General features: G+C 37.5%; 1 protein-coding gene across 1 annotated transcript in view; it reads left to right on the plus strand.

Moving 5' to 3' along the window:
* Window positions 1–16,565, plus strand: part of SNX29 (sorting nexin 29) — a 477,394-nt gene that overhangs the window by 394,933 nt on the left and 65,896 nt on the right. Inside the window, 1 exon segment of the mRNA XM_043494140.1 lies at window positions 10,822–10,961. Coding sequence (XP_043350075.1) covers window positions 10,822–10,961 — 140 coding nt within the window.

Here is a 16,565-nt window from a genome sequence, read left to right on the forward strand (position 1 = left end):
ACAGACCAGAAAATATGCCATACCAGTCCACTTCCCTTTTTTGTTTGTTGAGAAGCATCCTCTTCAGTCCTTACTAGAGCATAAAGTCATATCTACACTTATCTCTGGAGCGATCGATCCAGCGGGGGTCGATTTATCGCGTCTAGTGAAGATGCGATAAATCAACCGCCAAGCGCTCTCCCGTTGACTCCGGTACTCCACCAGAGCGAGAAGTATAGGCGGAGTCAACAGGGGAGTGTCAGCCGTCGACCTACTGCAGTGAAGACACTGCGGTAAGTAGCTCTAAGTACGTCGACTTCAGGTACACTATTTTCGGAGCTGAAGTTGCGTAACTTAGACCGATTTAGCTCACACCCCTCCCACCCTCCAAGTGTAGACCAGGCCTTAGAGATGATAGGCAACCCGGCAGTAAGAGAAGTTGTTTACAGGAAACCGAACTAGACTACTAGACACTTCCAAAATTGCAGATACCAGAAATCTACAGACCCTGCTCTCAGTCTGACTATGGCATCTGGATCTTTCTTCCTGCAAGCTCTCGTCTTTCAGTGATCTTCCCAGACTATCTACTATTCAGAGCAAGACTTTCCCTTTTCACCCAAATAGGGAGTTTAAGGTTTCAGGATGGCAGGTGAGGGGGATACATTCCTAAAATCAGTATCAACAAGTTCTCCCTGACAGTTCTTTGACAAAACCTGTTTAAGTGCTCCAAATACTGGATGACGGTGAAGGACTTCATACAAGGCTAATCTGACTTCTCTGAAAAGAAACTTCTATGTGGACATAGAGACAAATTACACACTCTGTAATACTGCTGCAAATCAAGAGTAACTCAACCAAAGTATATCAAATTACTCTGCTAATCAGCATAACTAAAAGCAGAATCTTGCCCATAACTTTTAATGTGCAAAGAAGAAAAATATCATTTAGTAATCATAATCCTAAGAAATTATTTCTGTTGCAGGTAATTAGATCCACTGAAAAGAGTATGATATTCACCTGAGCAGTCACCTATTTATAATCTTAGTTTCTGAAAGAACTGGCCAGGCTCTGGGACAATTACTGTCTTGACCCTTTATGTACCAACTGTATTTTGTATGTGAGAAGTTTGATCCCACTCTTATTTCACTGCTACCTGGCAGCAACTACTGTATGGCAAGGTAATTCCTGGTAGCAAACCTGGTATAGGGTGTGACACTGGTAAACCAAGTGTGAGCTCTGGCAAAGGCCATTAGGCGTTAGCTAAGAACTGACAAATTCATAACTGGAAACCAAACCAGCTCACCTGTATGTTAATTTTGTTCAGAACAGGTATAAGTCTTATTATAATGTATTTAGTGTTTAGACTCAATGAAATGCTTTTAAATTGCTGTATGCATTAATCTGATTTATAATGTCTGCATTCCATGCTACAAGGGAAAATGTTTGTTTTATAATTATAAAAATATCCACTCTGAACTTGTGAACTCAGACAGAAGAGTGGTCACCCCCACCCATCAAGTGGACTATCAAAACTTACTGGACCATCTAATACAAAAAGCTTTGTTGACTGCCCCATCCACCCATGAAGAAGTTACATGCAGGAGCCCTTGTCCCATTGGCTTAAACCCTGGGAGAAGTTATATAAAGATGCTCGCAAGAAGAAATGGTTATCTCTTTGCTGTTTGAACTCTCACAGGGCGAGAAACACTAACCTAAAGTAGAGATCCCCAGAGTCAACCTGAAGACATTTTGAATGGACAGATTACTCCATCTCTCAGAGTAGCAGCCGTGTTAGTCTGTATTCACAAAAAGAAAAGCAGTACTGTACTCCATCTCTGTCATCTTTAGGAATCATAGATGGTAACTCATTTGTGTGTATATGTTTGCTTCCTTTAACCTATCTTATTTTGTTACTTGTTAATAAATCTTTAGATAAGTTATTACAGAATTGGCTACTGGCATCGTCTCTGGTGTAATATTTAGGGTACCAATTGATCCAAGATAAGTGACTGGTCTCTTGGGACTGGGACTGGAACTAAACTGAATATTTTGTGACTTTTTGGTATAAGTGACTATCACTAAGCCCAGCTTGTCTGGGTAGCAAGATAGACTGGAGAAGCCAAAGGGACTGTCTGTGACGCCATTGTAAGACTAGTATAGGGATCCAGGAGTTCATATTTGTTACTGAATTGGTGAAATATAATTTTAGCACATACCACCAATTTGGAGTTTCTGCCCTGTTTTTGACAGTCTGCCTTGAGGTAGGCACTCACAATTATGAGCCACTCTAGGCAGCATGACTTTGGGTATTAGGCCTATTACCACAAAATAAATAAATGCAAATTGAATGGTTTTGACCTGGATTTTCAGTATATCTGGTGAGGACAATGGACCATCTGCAAAACTAATTCATTATCCTCCTTCAAAGCCCTCAAAACTCTCCTTTTCCATGACGCTTACAAAAAATTGGCTGTGGTTAGGCTGCTGGTACGCTGAGACTGCTGCCTATCATGCTGATCAATATTGTCTCGTAATTTCCTTGTATTCCACCATCTGTCTGTCTCTTGTCTTATACTTAGAGTTCAAGCTCTTTGGTTCAGGGACCTTCTTTTTGTTTTGTGCTTGCACAGCACTAGCACAGTGGGGTCCTGGTCAATGAGTAGGTACCTAGGTGCTAAGGTAATATAAATAATAATAAATATTATGATCTATGGCAAAATTTCATGAAAGATCACTCAGTATTTGTATAGGAGATAAAATGTATACCACCAAAGTGTTCTGAACTGTTGTCTGCTAAAAGCTGCATGTTGAAAACAAATTTTGGGAGTTTTGCTGCATTTTATTAGAACAAACATCAGGAAAGTAGATGCATTTTAAAGATTAAAGTAAACACTTTTAAATGGGAAATCTGCCTTCCCAAAACATGTTCTGAGAATATGCAGAGTTTAAGTTCGAGAATTACTGTATGCAATAATTATCTACCGTAAGTGAGTTTCCTTGTTTTGACATAAGGAATGGACAATGTGTACATGCAACATTCTGCTTCTGTGGTTATAATTACCTACCTAGCTAAGTGTTTTTGGCTGTGAAGAGTTTATAAATAACTGTACTATGCCTGTAAATGAAACTAGGAGAAAATAACTTAATTTTTATTTGAAAAACAAATGTTAATGTAATTGTAATATTGAAAATATTATTGCCGAGGAAAATTAAAAACGATCAGATTTGGTACTATATGAATCGTTAGTTGTATATATGAATGCCTGAAAACCTTACTGATTGAAGTGATAGGACAAAAATACATAGGATGAAATCCTCCTCCTCAAAGTCAATGACTTTCCTATTTGACTTCAGCAGGGCCTGGGTTTCACCCAGCATGTGTCATGCTCACACATCATGTGCATAATAAAATAGACTTCTAGTATAATAATCAAATAAAGGGGCAGTGTTTTATAATTACTAGTAATAATTTTATAAGACAGCTGTTAAAGCTAGTCATACTTAAATATTAGTCTTTGAAGTAACTACATACATAAAATGGTGTAATGGGAATTTTTTTTTAGTATGGTCCATGTTTGATTGCATTATATGCTTAACCTTGCATACGCTTACAAAAAGAGAAGCCTGGTTTTCAGCTCACATCTTTGTGTGTTTATTTGACTAGACTTCAACTTCCTAGTTTTATTGTTCCATACCTGCAACGTGTGAAATGAAACTGTGAATCATTCCTAGTTTGTGTCAAAGATGTGTCTGAAAATAGTGATTCATTGTAATATTCTTGTGGCACCTTAGAGACTAACAAATTTATTTGAGCATAAGCTTTCGTGAGCTACAGCTCACTTCATCGGACACATTCCTCCACTCTATACGGCTAAATTCAGTGCCTTGCATAATGACAGGTTTCAGAGTAGCAGCCGTGTTAGTCTGTATTCGCAAAAAGAAAAGGAGTACTTGTGGCACCTTAGAGACTAACAAATTTATTTCAGCATAAGCTTTCGTGAGCTACAGCTCACTTCATCGGAATGCATCCAATGAAGTGAGCTGTAGCTCACGAAAGCTTATGCTCAAATAAATTTGTTTGTCTCTAAGGTGCCACAAGTACTCCTTTTCTTTTTGCGACTACAGACTAACAAGGCTGCTACTCTGAAACCTGTAATATTCTTGGGTAAGATATAAGATGTTGATCTGGATTTAGAAATATATGAAACTAGTAAACCATACTTCACAAAATAAAAGGGGTCTCTGCCCCGACCTCCCAAATCAGGACATCTTAAGTGGCTTACTGCATGATCAAAATTCTAAGCATTGATATTAGATGTTAAACACAAAAGATCTCTGCTCAGGGAGGAGAAGTACTGTGAACTTCCTTTCAGTTGGATATAGATGTTTTGCTCAGTTTTTCTGTAAAATTAGTAACAAACACTTCTTTTAATAAAACTACTTGGTAATGTTTGTGAGTCCATTACATAATTTCATAATGACTAGCTATTAATTGCACACTGATGTCCCCTATGAGAATTTTTAACTTGACAATAAAAGGAAGTTCTTGCTAACCATTAGAAATTATATATTGGTCTCTCTAGAAATAATTACTAAATTATTGCTGCTTCAAACTCAAGAGATAAAACTTGCAATAAAAATAAATTCTCAGACATTTTACATTATGTTGTGACCCATATGGACACCTCAGAGTAATGAAACAAGTTGCACTATAGAATAACTACATTCCCAAGTGTACCATATCTCTAGTTTTCAGGGTAAAAGTCACCCTATGTAGTTAGCTAATACAAGGCTTATAGATCACTTAGTTCTCACTTCATTCATCAACGTGGGAGCTAAGTGATTTGTACCTCTTGTGTTGGTCCTTTGCACAGGGGTGTGAATTTCACACCCAACAATATTAAAGGTAGTATCATAGAATATATGGGAGGGATATGGGAGGGACCTCAGGAGGTCATCTAGTCCAACCCCCTGCTCAAATAGGACCAATCCCCAATTTTTCCCCAGATCCCTAAATCCCTAACTCACAACCCTGGGTTTAGCAGGCTAATGCTCAAACCACTGAGCTATCTTTCCCCCCCCCCACACACACACTACAATGTCCTGTTTTCCTGAACACAGGAGGAATCAAACAGGAGACAGGTTTTTTGCTCACAGTCCCATGCCCAGTTTCCAGCCAGCACTTAGCCCAAAAGCTCTCTCGCTTTTTCTCAGGGTCACACAGTCCGTGCTTCTCTAGCTGTCTGTGATAATTAAAAGCAAGGTGGAAGTTGATAGTCTGTAGTTTTTAGATATGGGTAAGTAAAAGTGACTTCCATCCTTTCATAATATGTAGTATTTTAAAACCACATACACAACTGAAACATACTGCAGAAAGTAAACATTTTCAATAGCTATCACAGTTGGTCAAGGTCATTGTACAGAAGGTTCATACAGACATTCAGTGGAAAGCAGCAATTAGTGTCATTATCTGCATGATGTATTCAGTATTTGCTTGTTTGAATTGTGGTTTTAATTATTCATTTTACTGTTTGCTCATTTTCAATTAACTGAAAGAAATGCATGCCCCACTGCATTTAATTTTTTTGTCACCTTTACTGTATTTTATTAATACTATAACATAATTTTCCTTCAAAATATTGGGTGGTTATAAAACATCTTTTCTGAATTTAAAAGGATCAGTTTTTGGTCTCAAAATAAAATTAAGAATTTCTAAAAGAAATCTTAATAAATAGCCCTGACTGTTCCTTTTTTTAAGCAAGACCTAACTCTGTTTTCTCTATTAACATTTTAGTGCATAATTGAATTATGATAGGAAAGTAGTAGCAGAAAAACAGTGAAATCACAGGCTGTAAGACCTCATTAAGTGACTACCAGAGCTGTTAGGCAGTTTCTAGAAGATGGGCTTTCATCCAAATTTGTTGTTTCTAATGCATTCTTTGATTGGGGATCTTAGGAGCTAAACCAGAAGAGTTTCAAATACATTATGCCTATTTAGAGCACTGGTACATGAACAGTTAAGTGGTGTCCTTAGCCGGCTGACTGCTTTTCATACAAAGAAATATGGGGGGCACTCAAAAGCTATTTATAAGAATCATGATCCATGAAGGACAATACACCTTAACTTTACAGAGCTGATTTTAAATTTTGTTGGCTTTGAATGACATGGAATCTTGGAATGACATGCATGAACACATTCAGATATATGTATGTTTGTTTTTTAAATTAACTGTGATTAGAGAAATTCTGTAAAAACGACACAAATTTGTTGTAAATAGCCTGAAGATTTTTAAACTATCCTTATAGCAGATTATGGAAACTGAAGTATTTAAACAAGAGAGTATACATTTAATAAACAGTACATTTAGTGATTTTAATAAACAAATTATATTTTATATGCCACATACTTGCATGGAACTATTGGAAACTGGTTTACTTAGCACTTTTTTCACTTGATGATATGGGGAATTTTAAGTTTTGTGTTAATAAGACAAATTTTGCTTTCAGATACTTGGGTGACCCTGGATGCATTGGAGAAACATGAATTCTGTTACCAAAAAATTAACAAGTAAAAAACATCTTTAGCCATATAACTAAAAGAACTCTACTTTAAGCAGAAATAAAAGTTACTAATGGAGCACAGCATCTGCCCTCAGCCTAGCTGCTCCTATAAAACCCACTGGTAGGTAGGAGGAATGTAAACAGGACCCCTCAAGGAACTGGAACTGTCAGCCATCTGCAGAAGAGGAACATCCAGGGGAGAAAAGAATGATTAAGCAAAAAAATGGTACAAGCATTATGTCCAGGGGCGCAGAAGAAATAGGGAACCAGGTGACTGGACAGCATAACCAGGAAAACAGAGCAGAAGGGCCAAGTGACAAGGTAGCATGTTCCATGTAATGGAAGAACAAGCTACAAGGCAGAATGTACAGAAAAGGAGAAAGGAGCCAACCAGCAGAGAAGCAAGATCAGGGGAGCAGAAGGGAAAGAGCAACAAAATAGATGGGAGGGAAGAATAAGTGAAGGACAAAAGTAAAGGCCATTTAATTAACCTTTTTTCTAAAAGGATAGAGTAATTATCACACAAAAGATAGCTAAAATATATTACTTTGTCATATAAGCAATTGTTATAGTTGTCACAGCAATATTTTACAATTAAGAATGGGAGGAGCAGTTTTCCACAAGATTTTGAATGGAAGAGAAAGCATCCGATGAAGCAAAAAGAAAAGGAGTACTGGTGGCACCTTAGAGACTAACAAATTTATTAGAGCATAAGCTTTCGTGAGCTACAGCTCACTAAATGCATCCGATGAAGTGAGCTGTAGTTCACGAAAGCTTATGCTCTAATAAATTTGTTAGTCTCTAAGGTGCCACCAGTACTCCTTTTCTTTTTGCGAATACAGACTAACACGGCTGCTACTCTGAAACATCCGATGAAGTGAGCTGTAGCTCACGAAAGCTTGTGCTCTAATAAATTTGTTAGTCTTGAAGGTGCCACAAGTACTCCTTTTCTTTTTGCAGTCTATGAGACAATCTCTCTATTAAGATGTAGTTTGCTCTATGAAAAGTTTGTGAATGCTTGATCTGTAGCATATATGGTAGAAACAGGAGGTCCTGGGGTGCAAAATTCATTCTATTTTTTAATATTGTATGTTAGTGTTAGAATTCAACATGCAGGTGAAATTGAGTCGTGCAGATTGTCAGCTGAGCAAGCACTATGCTAAGTTTCTAGATTTACAGTACATTGAAACAGCATTGTATGGAAAATGTATCAGTACTAAATAGGAAAGTGGGAAATATAAAATTTATTTGAATGATGTAACAATTTAAATAGACAAAAACAATAAATGCAGTAACATTGCAATACAGCAATAATTTCCTGTAGTATTAATATCTTCCATTGTAACTATTATGTATCTACATGCATTAGATTTCCTACTGTTAGTATCTTCTAGCAGCTTGTATATAGAGCTCTGTTCAGCAAAACATTTGTCTAGCCTTCTGCATAGCAGTAGAAAATGGAGAAAGCTGTTTCTCTGATTGGTATGCTGTGCTCTGACCATGGTGTGCTAAAAGAGAGATCTTAGAGAGTGGATTGCATCAAGCAAAGTAGAGCAAGATTACTCTTAAAGAATTTTTCAAAATGTGTTTTTCAATAAAAATTAAGTGGATGGATACTGGTGGATACTTTGATGCTTTTTTTCTCAAAGTTCCATGTAGTGGTGGTAAATTCAGTACTACCAACCTTTAATGGTGAATGATTCATTTGAAGGGAAATTATTAGCATTAAAAGCATGTACTGTACAATACTTTCTTCTGTAGACAGATTAATCTTAACTCCTTATATGTACTATATTCAGTTTATAGATTTAAGAATAATTTTTAGTAACAGTTCAATACATTTTTGCACAGCTAAACTATAAACTTTCTGATTCTGTTAATTGCCATTCCAATTCATAATAGTATCTGCATCAGAGCAGTTAATAGTGTGAAATGGAGTTCAGATACTTGCTATCCAGGGATAATCCAGTCCAACAATTACTCCTGAAATATCTATTCAAGCTCTCAGTACTGTAACTGCTGCTATTGGCAGGAATTAACTAGAGAATGAGAGAACCTTTATGACTGTTACCATATTTTACAGTGATCATTTGTGTCTCTCTCCTTTTAAGTTTCTCTTGTGGTCTTTTAGGTGTGGATATTCACCTACTTAAATGCCCATGTTTGTTTGACTCTGCATGTGTTTAGAATGTTTAGTGGGAGGACAAAATAGGTTTTGCATAACCTTTAGAAGCCTTTGAGTATGGATACTGTTATATTATATTTATTATCAGATAAATGCACACAGATTCCTTATAAACAATAGGAGAAAAGACTTGTAACAGAAACACAAGACAATTTTTATTAACATAGGAATCTACTACATTGCTGCTTTAAATATATTACTAGTATATACTATAGCATATGGCAGGTTTCAGAGTAGCAGCCGTGTTAGTCTGTATTCGCAAAAAGAAAAGGAGTATTTGTGGCACCTTAGAGACTAACAAATTTATTTGAGCATAAGCTTTCATGAGCTGTAGGTCCAAACACAAAGCTCTTTATTGAAGAGTGCACACAACAATAGAGAGCAGCCCGTCTCACAAGAGAACCAGCCGCCTCTAAATAAAATTAATAGGTTTTTATAGACAGTCCCGTCGCGTCACATATTTATTCATAAAGCAGCCCCCCCATGTTAGTTAAAAATCCTCTTTCTCTCTTATGCATGTACTTCTACCCCCTTATTATAGATAGCTTTTAGCAAATCGTAATGCTTCACTAACTTTCTTATCGGTATGGGTGTCACCAGGAGACGAGGAGTTAAGAACAGACGTAACACAAAAACAGGGAGTGGAAAACAGTGCCCCCGTATCTCAAGGACTGTTCCCAGAATATCTGGTACAAAAATGCAGGAATGCAGGCCTCCCCTTTTTTCTCACTCTCTGTAACTTAAACAAGTATTCCTTCATTCTACCTTCAGAGACTCCCAGCAGCCTTGCTTGGCCTGACTTTGGTTCGGTTGGCATAACTGCTTCATGTTTAACTTTTCTCACCTAACAGTAACATTTTAAACATATTTGCATCTATTATCTTTTTCTAGCACAAAACAGGAACTTTTACATTTCTAAGCACTTTTCTTGAATAGATTAATAACAATGGTTGATGAGACACATCTTACACAAAATAGGAACTCAAATCTTCCTTTCAGAGTAGCAGCCATATTAGTCTGTATCCGCAAAAAGAAAAGGAGTACTTGTGGCACCTTAGAGACTAACAAATTTATTTCAGCATAAGCTTTTGTGAGCTACAGCTCACTTCATCTTCCTTTGAGAGCTATAATTGTCTAATAATAGTTTGAGGCTTCATGCTTGAAGAGCATATTCTGACATTTAAACCAGGTGAGCAGAATGCCTGAATTTCTGAGATATAGCTTGTTGGCTCTAATACAAAAAGAGACTGATTTCTCAGTAAATCCATTACCGTCTCACTCTAGTGTATTATGCTTGCTGACAGATTGTATTATACCCTACTATAATTGTGTTTCCCACAGACAAAAATATGCATGTTGTGAAGTTATAAAATCTAAGTAGACGTTCTATTGTTAAGCTTTCAGTCTGTAAGTCTCACAGCAGAATGAGGAATGGTACAGTTATCTCAATTCATTGGTGCCAGAGAAGTAAAACATTAATACTTAAATAAAACCTTTTTTCCAAAGCATCCTATCAATGATACATTATGCTAGTTAAAAAAATAGACTGTTGTGTAAAATTTCCTTAACAAAATGTGTTACTAAATGGAGGGAGATCTGTCCGGTCCTATAGTTAAATATGGGTCCATCATGAGGTGTATGTATCCAGCTTCTGAAAAGTTCATGATGGGAGGGCAGGGGGAGGAGGAATTAATAAGCTTCTTGGAAGGGAAGAAAAGTACCTCCATTTCCCTAAAGGATTGTATAACTTGCTAGTCCTGAAAGGACCTGACATCTGGTCCTTAATAACAGACCTTTAAAAGAAAACATTTAGTCCACGGGAGAGGCCTTTCTCTCAGGGAAGAATACACGCCGGGTAGACAGGGATAAGTTATATTCAGCATCATGTCAGATAGTCATGGACAGGGTTTTATCCATAACCAAGTTATATAATGTTGAACATGACTTGTCTCTGACTGCAAATGTTTTAGATATGTTGCTACAGGTGGCTAAGATAAGCACAAGTCATCAATCAGAATTCATGTCATTATTGCTGTCTGGCATTTTAGAATGGAAAAAATCTTTTTTGTACAATTCAACTTTTTTTTCTTTTGCAGGATGCAAAGTTTGTAGAGGAACGACGCAAACAGCTACAAAATTACTTACGGAATGTTATGAACAAAATTATTCAAACTGTGCCAGAATTCACAGTTAGCCCCAAAAAAGAGACTCTTATTCAACTGATGCCCTTTTTTGTGTAAGTATGTGTGAAATGGACATGCAGTATTCAACAAAATATTAAGCCTTTTTCTTTGCAGTTTAACGTTAGATGTAATGCTACCACCACTGAAATCTCCATTTTATTATAGAAAGAAGCCCACTAACACGATAAATGCTTTTGATATGTTTAAAGAAATTATACATCTACAGTATTTTTTTCAGCATTTCAAATGTTTCTTTGAATAAAGGACACTATGGATAAAACTTTCAAAAGCATCTAATGTTTTAGGAGCCTAAGTCCTTTTAAATATCACTGGGTACTTTTGAAAATTGTGCTCTCTGGGTTTTGGGGAGTTTCGTTTTTATTTTTTGGTGTTTCATTCTACCTTCTTCTCTCCCTCCCCCCATTTAAGTTTTATATACTTGCCAAAATAAAGAATGAAAGGAATCTGACTGATTTTTCAAGGAAAAATGCAGAACTTTTGCAATCTGTGTACTGTTTCACTTACTACAGGAAGGGAGTAATATTACATTCCAGGTACAATAATATAGTTGTGTAAATATAAAGGTAGGAGAAAATGGCAAGACATACTTCCATATAACCTGGTTATGTGTTAAGAGTATTTTAACATTAATATATCACTATATCAGAATAACATTTTTCTTTTACCTTTCCGTTTTGCTGTAAGCACAGCCCCTTAAAATATGTGTCATTTAAAAATACTAAAATGATAACATTAATGAAAACTGTTTTTTGGAGTATGGGGTCAGTCTTTCTCTCTGACACAGTCTTCAAGCGCATTGTGTTATGTCTGATCTTCTTTTGGCCTGAATATGTAACAGGGACCTATCCAGCAAGATACTGAATGATGGGAAATGAGAGCAAGCAGAATCTTTGAGAACGAACTCAGCACCTGTAGGATTAGAGTCAGGATGTGCTTAAAGTATTGAAGGCCCCAACTCTGCTTCCACTGAAGCCAGTGGGAGTTCTGTCATTGATCACAATAGCAGCAGGAATGGGAGCCAGATATGACTGTAATTTTATGATGAAACTGTGCCGTTAACTCAGGTGCAACATGAAGTAGTTGAGGTGAAATTCTAGATTTTATAAGAGCTAAGTATTATAGATCTTTTTATCAATAGTTCTCAAAGTGCTTAACGCATGGCAGATGAGTGGCAGAGTCAGGAAGAACCCAGGTTCTCTGTCCCCTAATACAATCCCATCTCCTCTGGAGCATACTGCCCTTTGAATCTGGTTCAGGTAGTATCTAATCATATATAGTTACTAAACATGTACAATCTGTATATTCATTGAACAGTCCAAAGAATTTACATGCTAAGACTCCATTTCTGGGGCTCCACTGGGATCCACTCAAGTGGATCAGTTTGCAGAATCAGGGCCCAATTAAATACAATATATTCCAGAAAAAACAAACCTCCTTTGTCACTTGTACTAATTGCACTACATTGTGCTGCATTTGAGATTTGCAAGTTGAAATGTAGTATTTTCCAGGGCAGAGATCTATAGGGATAGAACGTTGACTGGGAAAAAATAACATTTATTAGAAGCAAGCTTCCATAGTCTAATTCTGCTTGTCATTCTCTGACAGGGAAATTTCCATAATTTCAGTATTTTTGTCCAAGTTACCACCAGATTCTTTTTGTTGTAAAGTAAAATTGTATGTATACCATCAAGTTTAACGAGCTAGCATTCCCTGTCTTACACTTAAAACTGCATCTGATATATTGAGTGTGTGAAAACAAAATTTGCTGACTCTCTTAAAATCTCAGTGATATTTTGTTTCACTTTAAAGCTAGAAGCAATTTTATGTTGAAAATAAGAATTGCACCAAGGTACACAGTCATGTCATCTTTTAATTTCTCTGTGTCTGTATATAATGATGGCTTCTGATTTCTCTGTACCTTCACCTGTGCTTTTTCAGTGGCCTGTTCCTTACAAAAGACAGGAAGAATACCAAAATATATTTTGTGGCATTTTCATTGTTGTAGTTATTCCTGCATTTTGTCAAAGTAAAAGTAAATTTGACATGACATATTGAGGTTGCTGGCAGAAATGATGGGATATCATTTGTAGAGGCATAAAAACTTACCTCCTTCTCCAAATAACTCAATTTGTGTAAATTTGCTACAGGTTGTGATGATTTAAATAGTTTTACATTTTGTCACTTAAAAGATCATTAGAGAATTTTCTGTTACTTTAATTCTTTTTAAAGAAATTAATACTTAGGAAATGCTCTATTTCACTTTGTTTCTTAAACAAATGAGGGAAGGAATGTAGATTGTAACCCACATTTAGAATTGAATTTTCATATGAAATCATTATTATTTCTCTTTCTCCTATAGTGTTTACTTTTAAGGTTATTAAAACATATTTTTGTGAAATGTGAATTGCTAATAGCTTATCAGCATTATTAGTAATATGGAAGTTGCAACTTTAAATTCAATTTAGAGCTGTATGATTTGATTGATAATCACTGGTCTTTCATGTCTGGGATAATGATTAAATTCTAACCTGAAACAACATGTGGAACATCAGTCGGCAAAAAACATATTGCATGTTATCTAGTACTTGTTTACTTTGTTTTTCTGCATGAGTCCTCAAAATTATTTTTATCCTCTCATCATTCTGAGATCGCTCTGTTTCTCACCCTATTTTGCCAACCAGGAGCATGTTCTCTTGCTATAAGGACATAACATATGTTGCCCATCAAGAGCTTTATTAGTGCTATTCTGTGAATTTCCCAAAGGAAGGGATAGAAGTAATGCCTGCAAAGAGCCGTGTTTGCCACTGATCTAAGCTGATGCATTTCATTGACTTAAATAGAGTTGCATCCACTTATGCCAGTGGTGAATTTGGCCTAAAGACTTTTCAATTGTAAATTAATCGTTATCCAGGTAAAAAAGCAAACACAACAAAAAAGCAAATAAAAATCTGAATGTTTGGTGCACAATAAAAAAAATCTAGATATAACTAAGGTTACAGATGAACTGAATTGGTATGGTCTGAATTTACCTAGATGCAAACAAAAATTGGATATTGTTCAAGTTCAAAACATTCTTAGGCTATGTCTACACTACAGAGCTTACAGCAGTGCAGCTTCACCGGTGCTAGTGCAGATGCTTTAAACCAATGGGAGAGAGCTCTCCCATCGACTAATTGCTTCATCCCCCATGAGCAGCAGTAGCTGCGTTGGTGGGAGAACCTAAAGGCAAATGAGAATGGGAAGGAAAGATATAGAAAGAATATAGCTGGGTTTTCCATAAACCCTATTACTTTAGCATCTAAGTGCTTCCCAGCAAATTAGATCTCCTTCTTCTGAATATCGAGCAAAGAACGCTCTCCTGTTAGATCAGAGTGGTACCCTATGGTGAGTTCCTGAATCGCCCGATGCATGACTGGCAATGCACAGGTCAACTGCAGTCAGGCCAATACCTATAGAATATTCCTACTGGGGCCCACCTTTCCTTAGGTCTAGGAGTGGGGCCTCATAACATATTAAAGGAAAGAGGAGGAAGTTTCAGTCATCATTAGCATCGATGGCCAGGCTTCCTGTACCAGGAGTGGAGATGGCTCGGAAAACACTCTAGTTGCCCTACCTACCAAAGAAATCCTCATCTTTTCCATGCAAGGCCTTGGACCCAACACATACCAGCTGTCAATGACTTTAGAACTTTACAAAACCTGTTTTTGAGGCTAACTGAAACCTTGGACATTGAGACAATGGTGATCCATGCATATGCTATCCATGCATATTCTCAGCTCCTCAGTGCCCTGCCAATTAATAAGGTCACACTGAATCCAGCAAAGGGACTGTGGTCCACTCACACCTAGCTTTCTCCTACTTCGAAGCAAGTAGAAAAGTGCTATCAAGTGTCACTTAAGAGCTTGGAACATTTTTACATGCATCTGACATGAGGGTCCCTTGTGGTAACTGCAGTCCAGAAAAAGACCAGGTCCATGTAAGAGCACTCCAAAAAATAAGGACCCCAATCAACTAGACTTTTCAGTGTAAAGGCCTATTTAATAGCTTTCCTCCAATTCCACATTACAAACTTCCAAGCCTTGTTAGTAAAAGATAGTTTTTCAATGTAGGAAAGGGTAACTCCCTTCCTAACTAGGTTCCCACAGAACTCTAGAGAGAAGCTGAGAGATGCACTCAAAGAAGGCTAGATGGTAATGAAGATAGTGCTATAAGTGGCTTTGGATGAGTCTGATGTGGCCGTTAGATCCATGGCTACAGTGGTAACAATGCACCAACCAACCTGTAACCTAGTTATAGGCTTCTGGGATTCCAAATGAAGTTCCAGTGACAATCGAGGACTTACCATTTGATGTAATAGAGCTCTACAGCAACTGGATGGATGAAGCAGTCCATTCCCTAAAGAATTCAAGGGCAACACTGAGATCTTTAAGCATATGCACCCCAGTGCTAAACTGCAAGTTCTTCTATTGGCAGCGCTCACAATGGCAAAGGCCATCTGACTCCAATAATCACCCAGAAAACATCCATTATATCAGGAGGCACCTGTCATCCTCTTCCTCTGTCACAGAGGCAGCCGCTTGGATGGGGTGCATGTTGAGAAACATGGCAAAGCTATGTCAAATAATATAATGGGGTTCAAAAGAGAGCTACATAGATTCATGGAAGATAGGTCCATCAATGGCTATTAGCCAGGATGGGCAGGAATGGTGTCCCTAGCCTCTGTTTGCCAGAAGCTGAGATTGGGTGGCAGGACATGGATCTCTTGATGATAACCTGTCTGTTCATTCCCTTTGGGGACCTGCCATTGGCCACTGTCAGAGGACAGGATACTGGGCTTGATGGACCTTTGGTCTGACCCAGTATAGCCATTCTTATGCCAGAGTCAACTGTTGGAAATCATTCTACCTCTCCCATTGGGCATAGTAAGAGATTACAGCCAACAGTTTTGTGCTGGACATCATCCCCTATGACCAGAACATCTATTTTCATGCTACGTTTTCTTCCCACTCCTCTTTATTTATTCCTCTTAAAAAGACCCTTTTCATGAGACCAAAAGGAAGTGGTTTTGTTGTTTCGTTTAGGAGCCATAGAAGAGTTCCTTGGGAGTACAGAGGAAGAAGCTTCTACTCCTGATATTCCTTATTCTGAAGAAGAAAGAAGGTTTTAGTCCCATCATGGGTCCCAGACTTGACAAGACTGAACAAGTATATGCACCACCTCAGATTTAGAATGGTAATGCTTGCCACTAACAGTCTATCTCTTCAAGCTCAGGACTAGTTTGTAGCTCTCGGTTTACAGGATGTGTAGTTCCATATTGCCATCCACCTGACCTTCAGAAAGTACCTGTAATTTACAGTAGGTCCAAAGTACAGCCTTTCAGATTTTCAACAGTCCTGAGAGTGTTTATGAAATGCCTCACTATGGTGGTGTCACACATAGGGAGAAAAGGGCATCGGTGTCTATCCATATGTGAGCAACTGGCTGATGTGAGGCAGTTCACATCCAGAAACTCTGACAAGCTTTAACTGCACGATCTCTCTGTTCATCTAGCTGAGTCTCCTGATGCACTACAAGAAATTGTCACTTTTCCCATCACAGATGATAGCGTTCATGGGGATCAGGATAGATTCAAGACA

The sequence above is a fragment of the Dermochelys coriacea genome, chromosome 10 (genome assembly GCF_009764565.3).
Source record: "Dermochelys coriacea isolate rDerCor1 chromosome 10, rDerCor1.pri.v4, whole genome shotgun sequence".
In the NCBI taxonomy this organism is placed as follows: Eukaryota; Metazoa; Chordata; order Testudines; family Dermochelyidae; genus Dermochelys; species Dermochelys coriacea.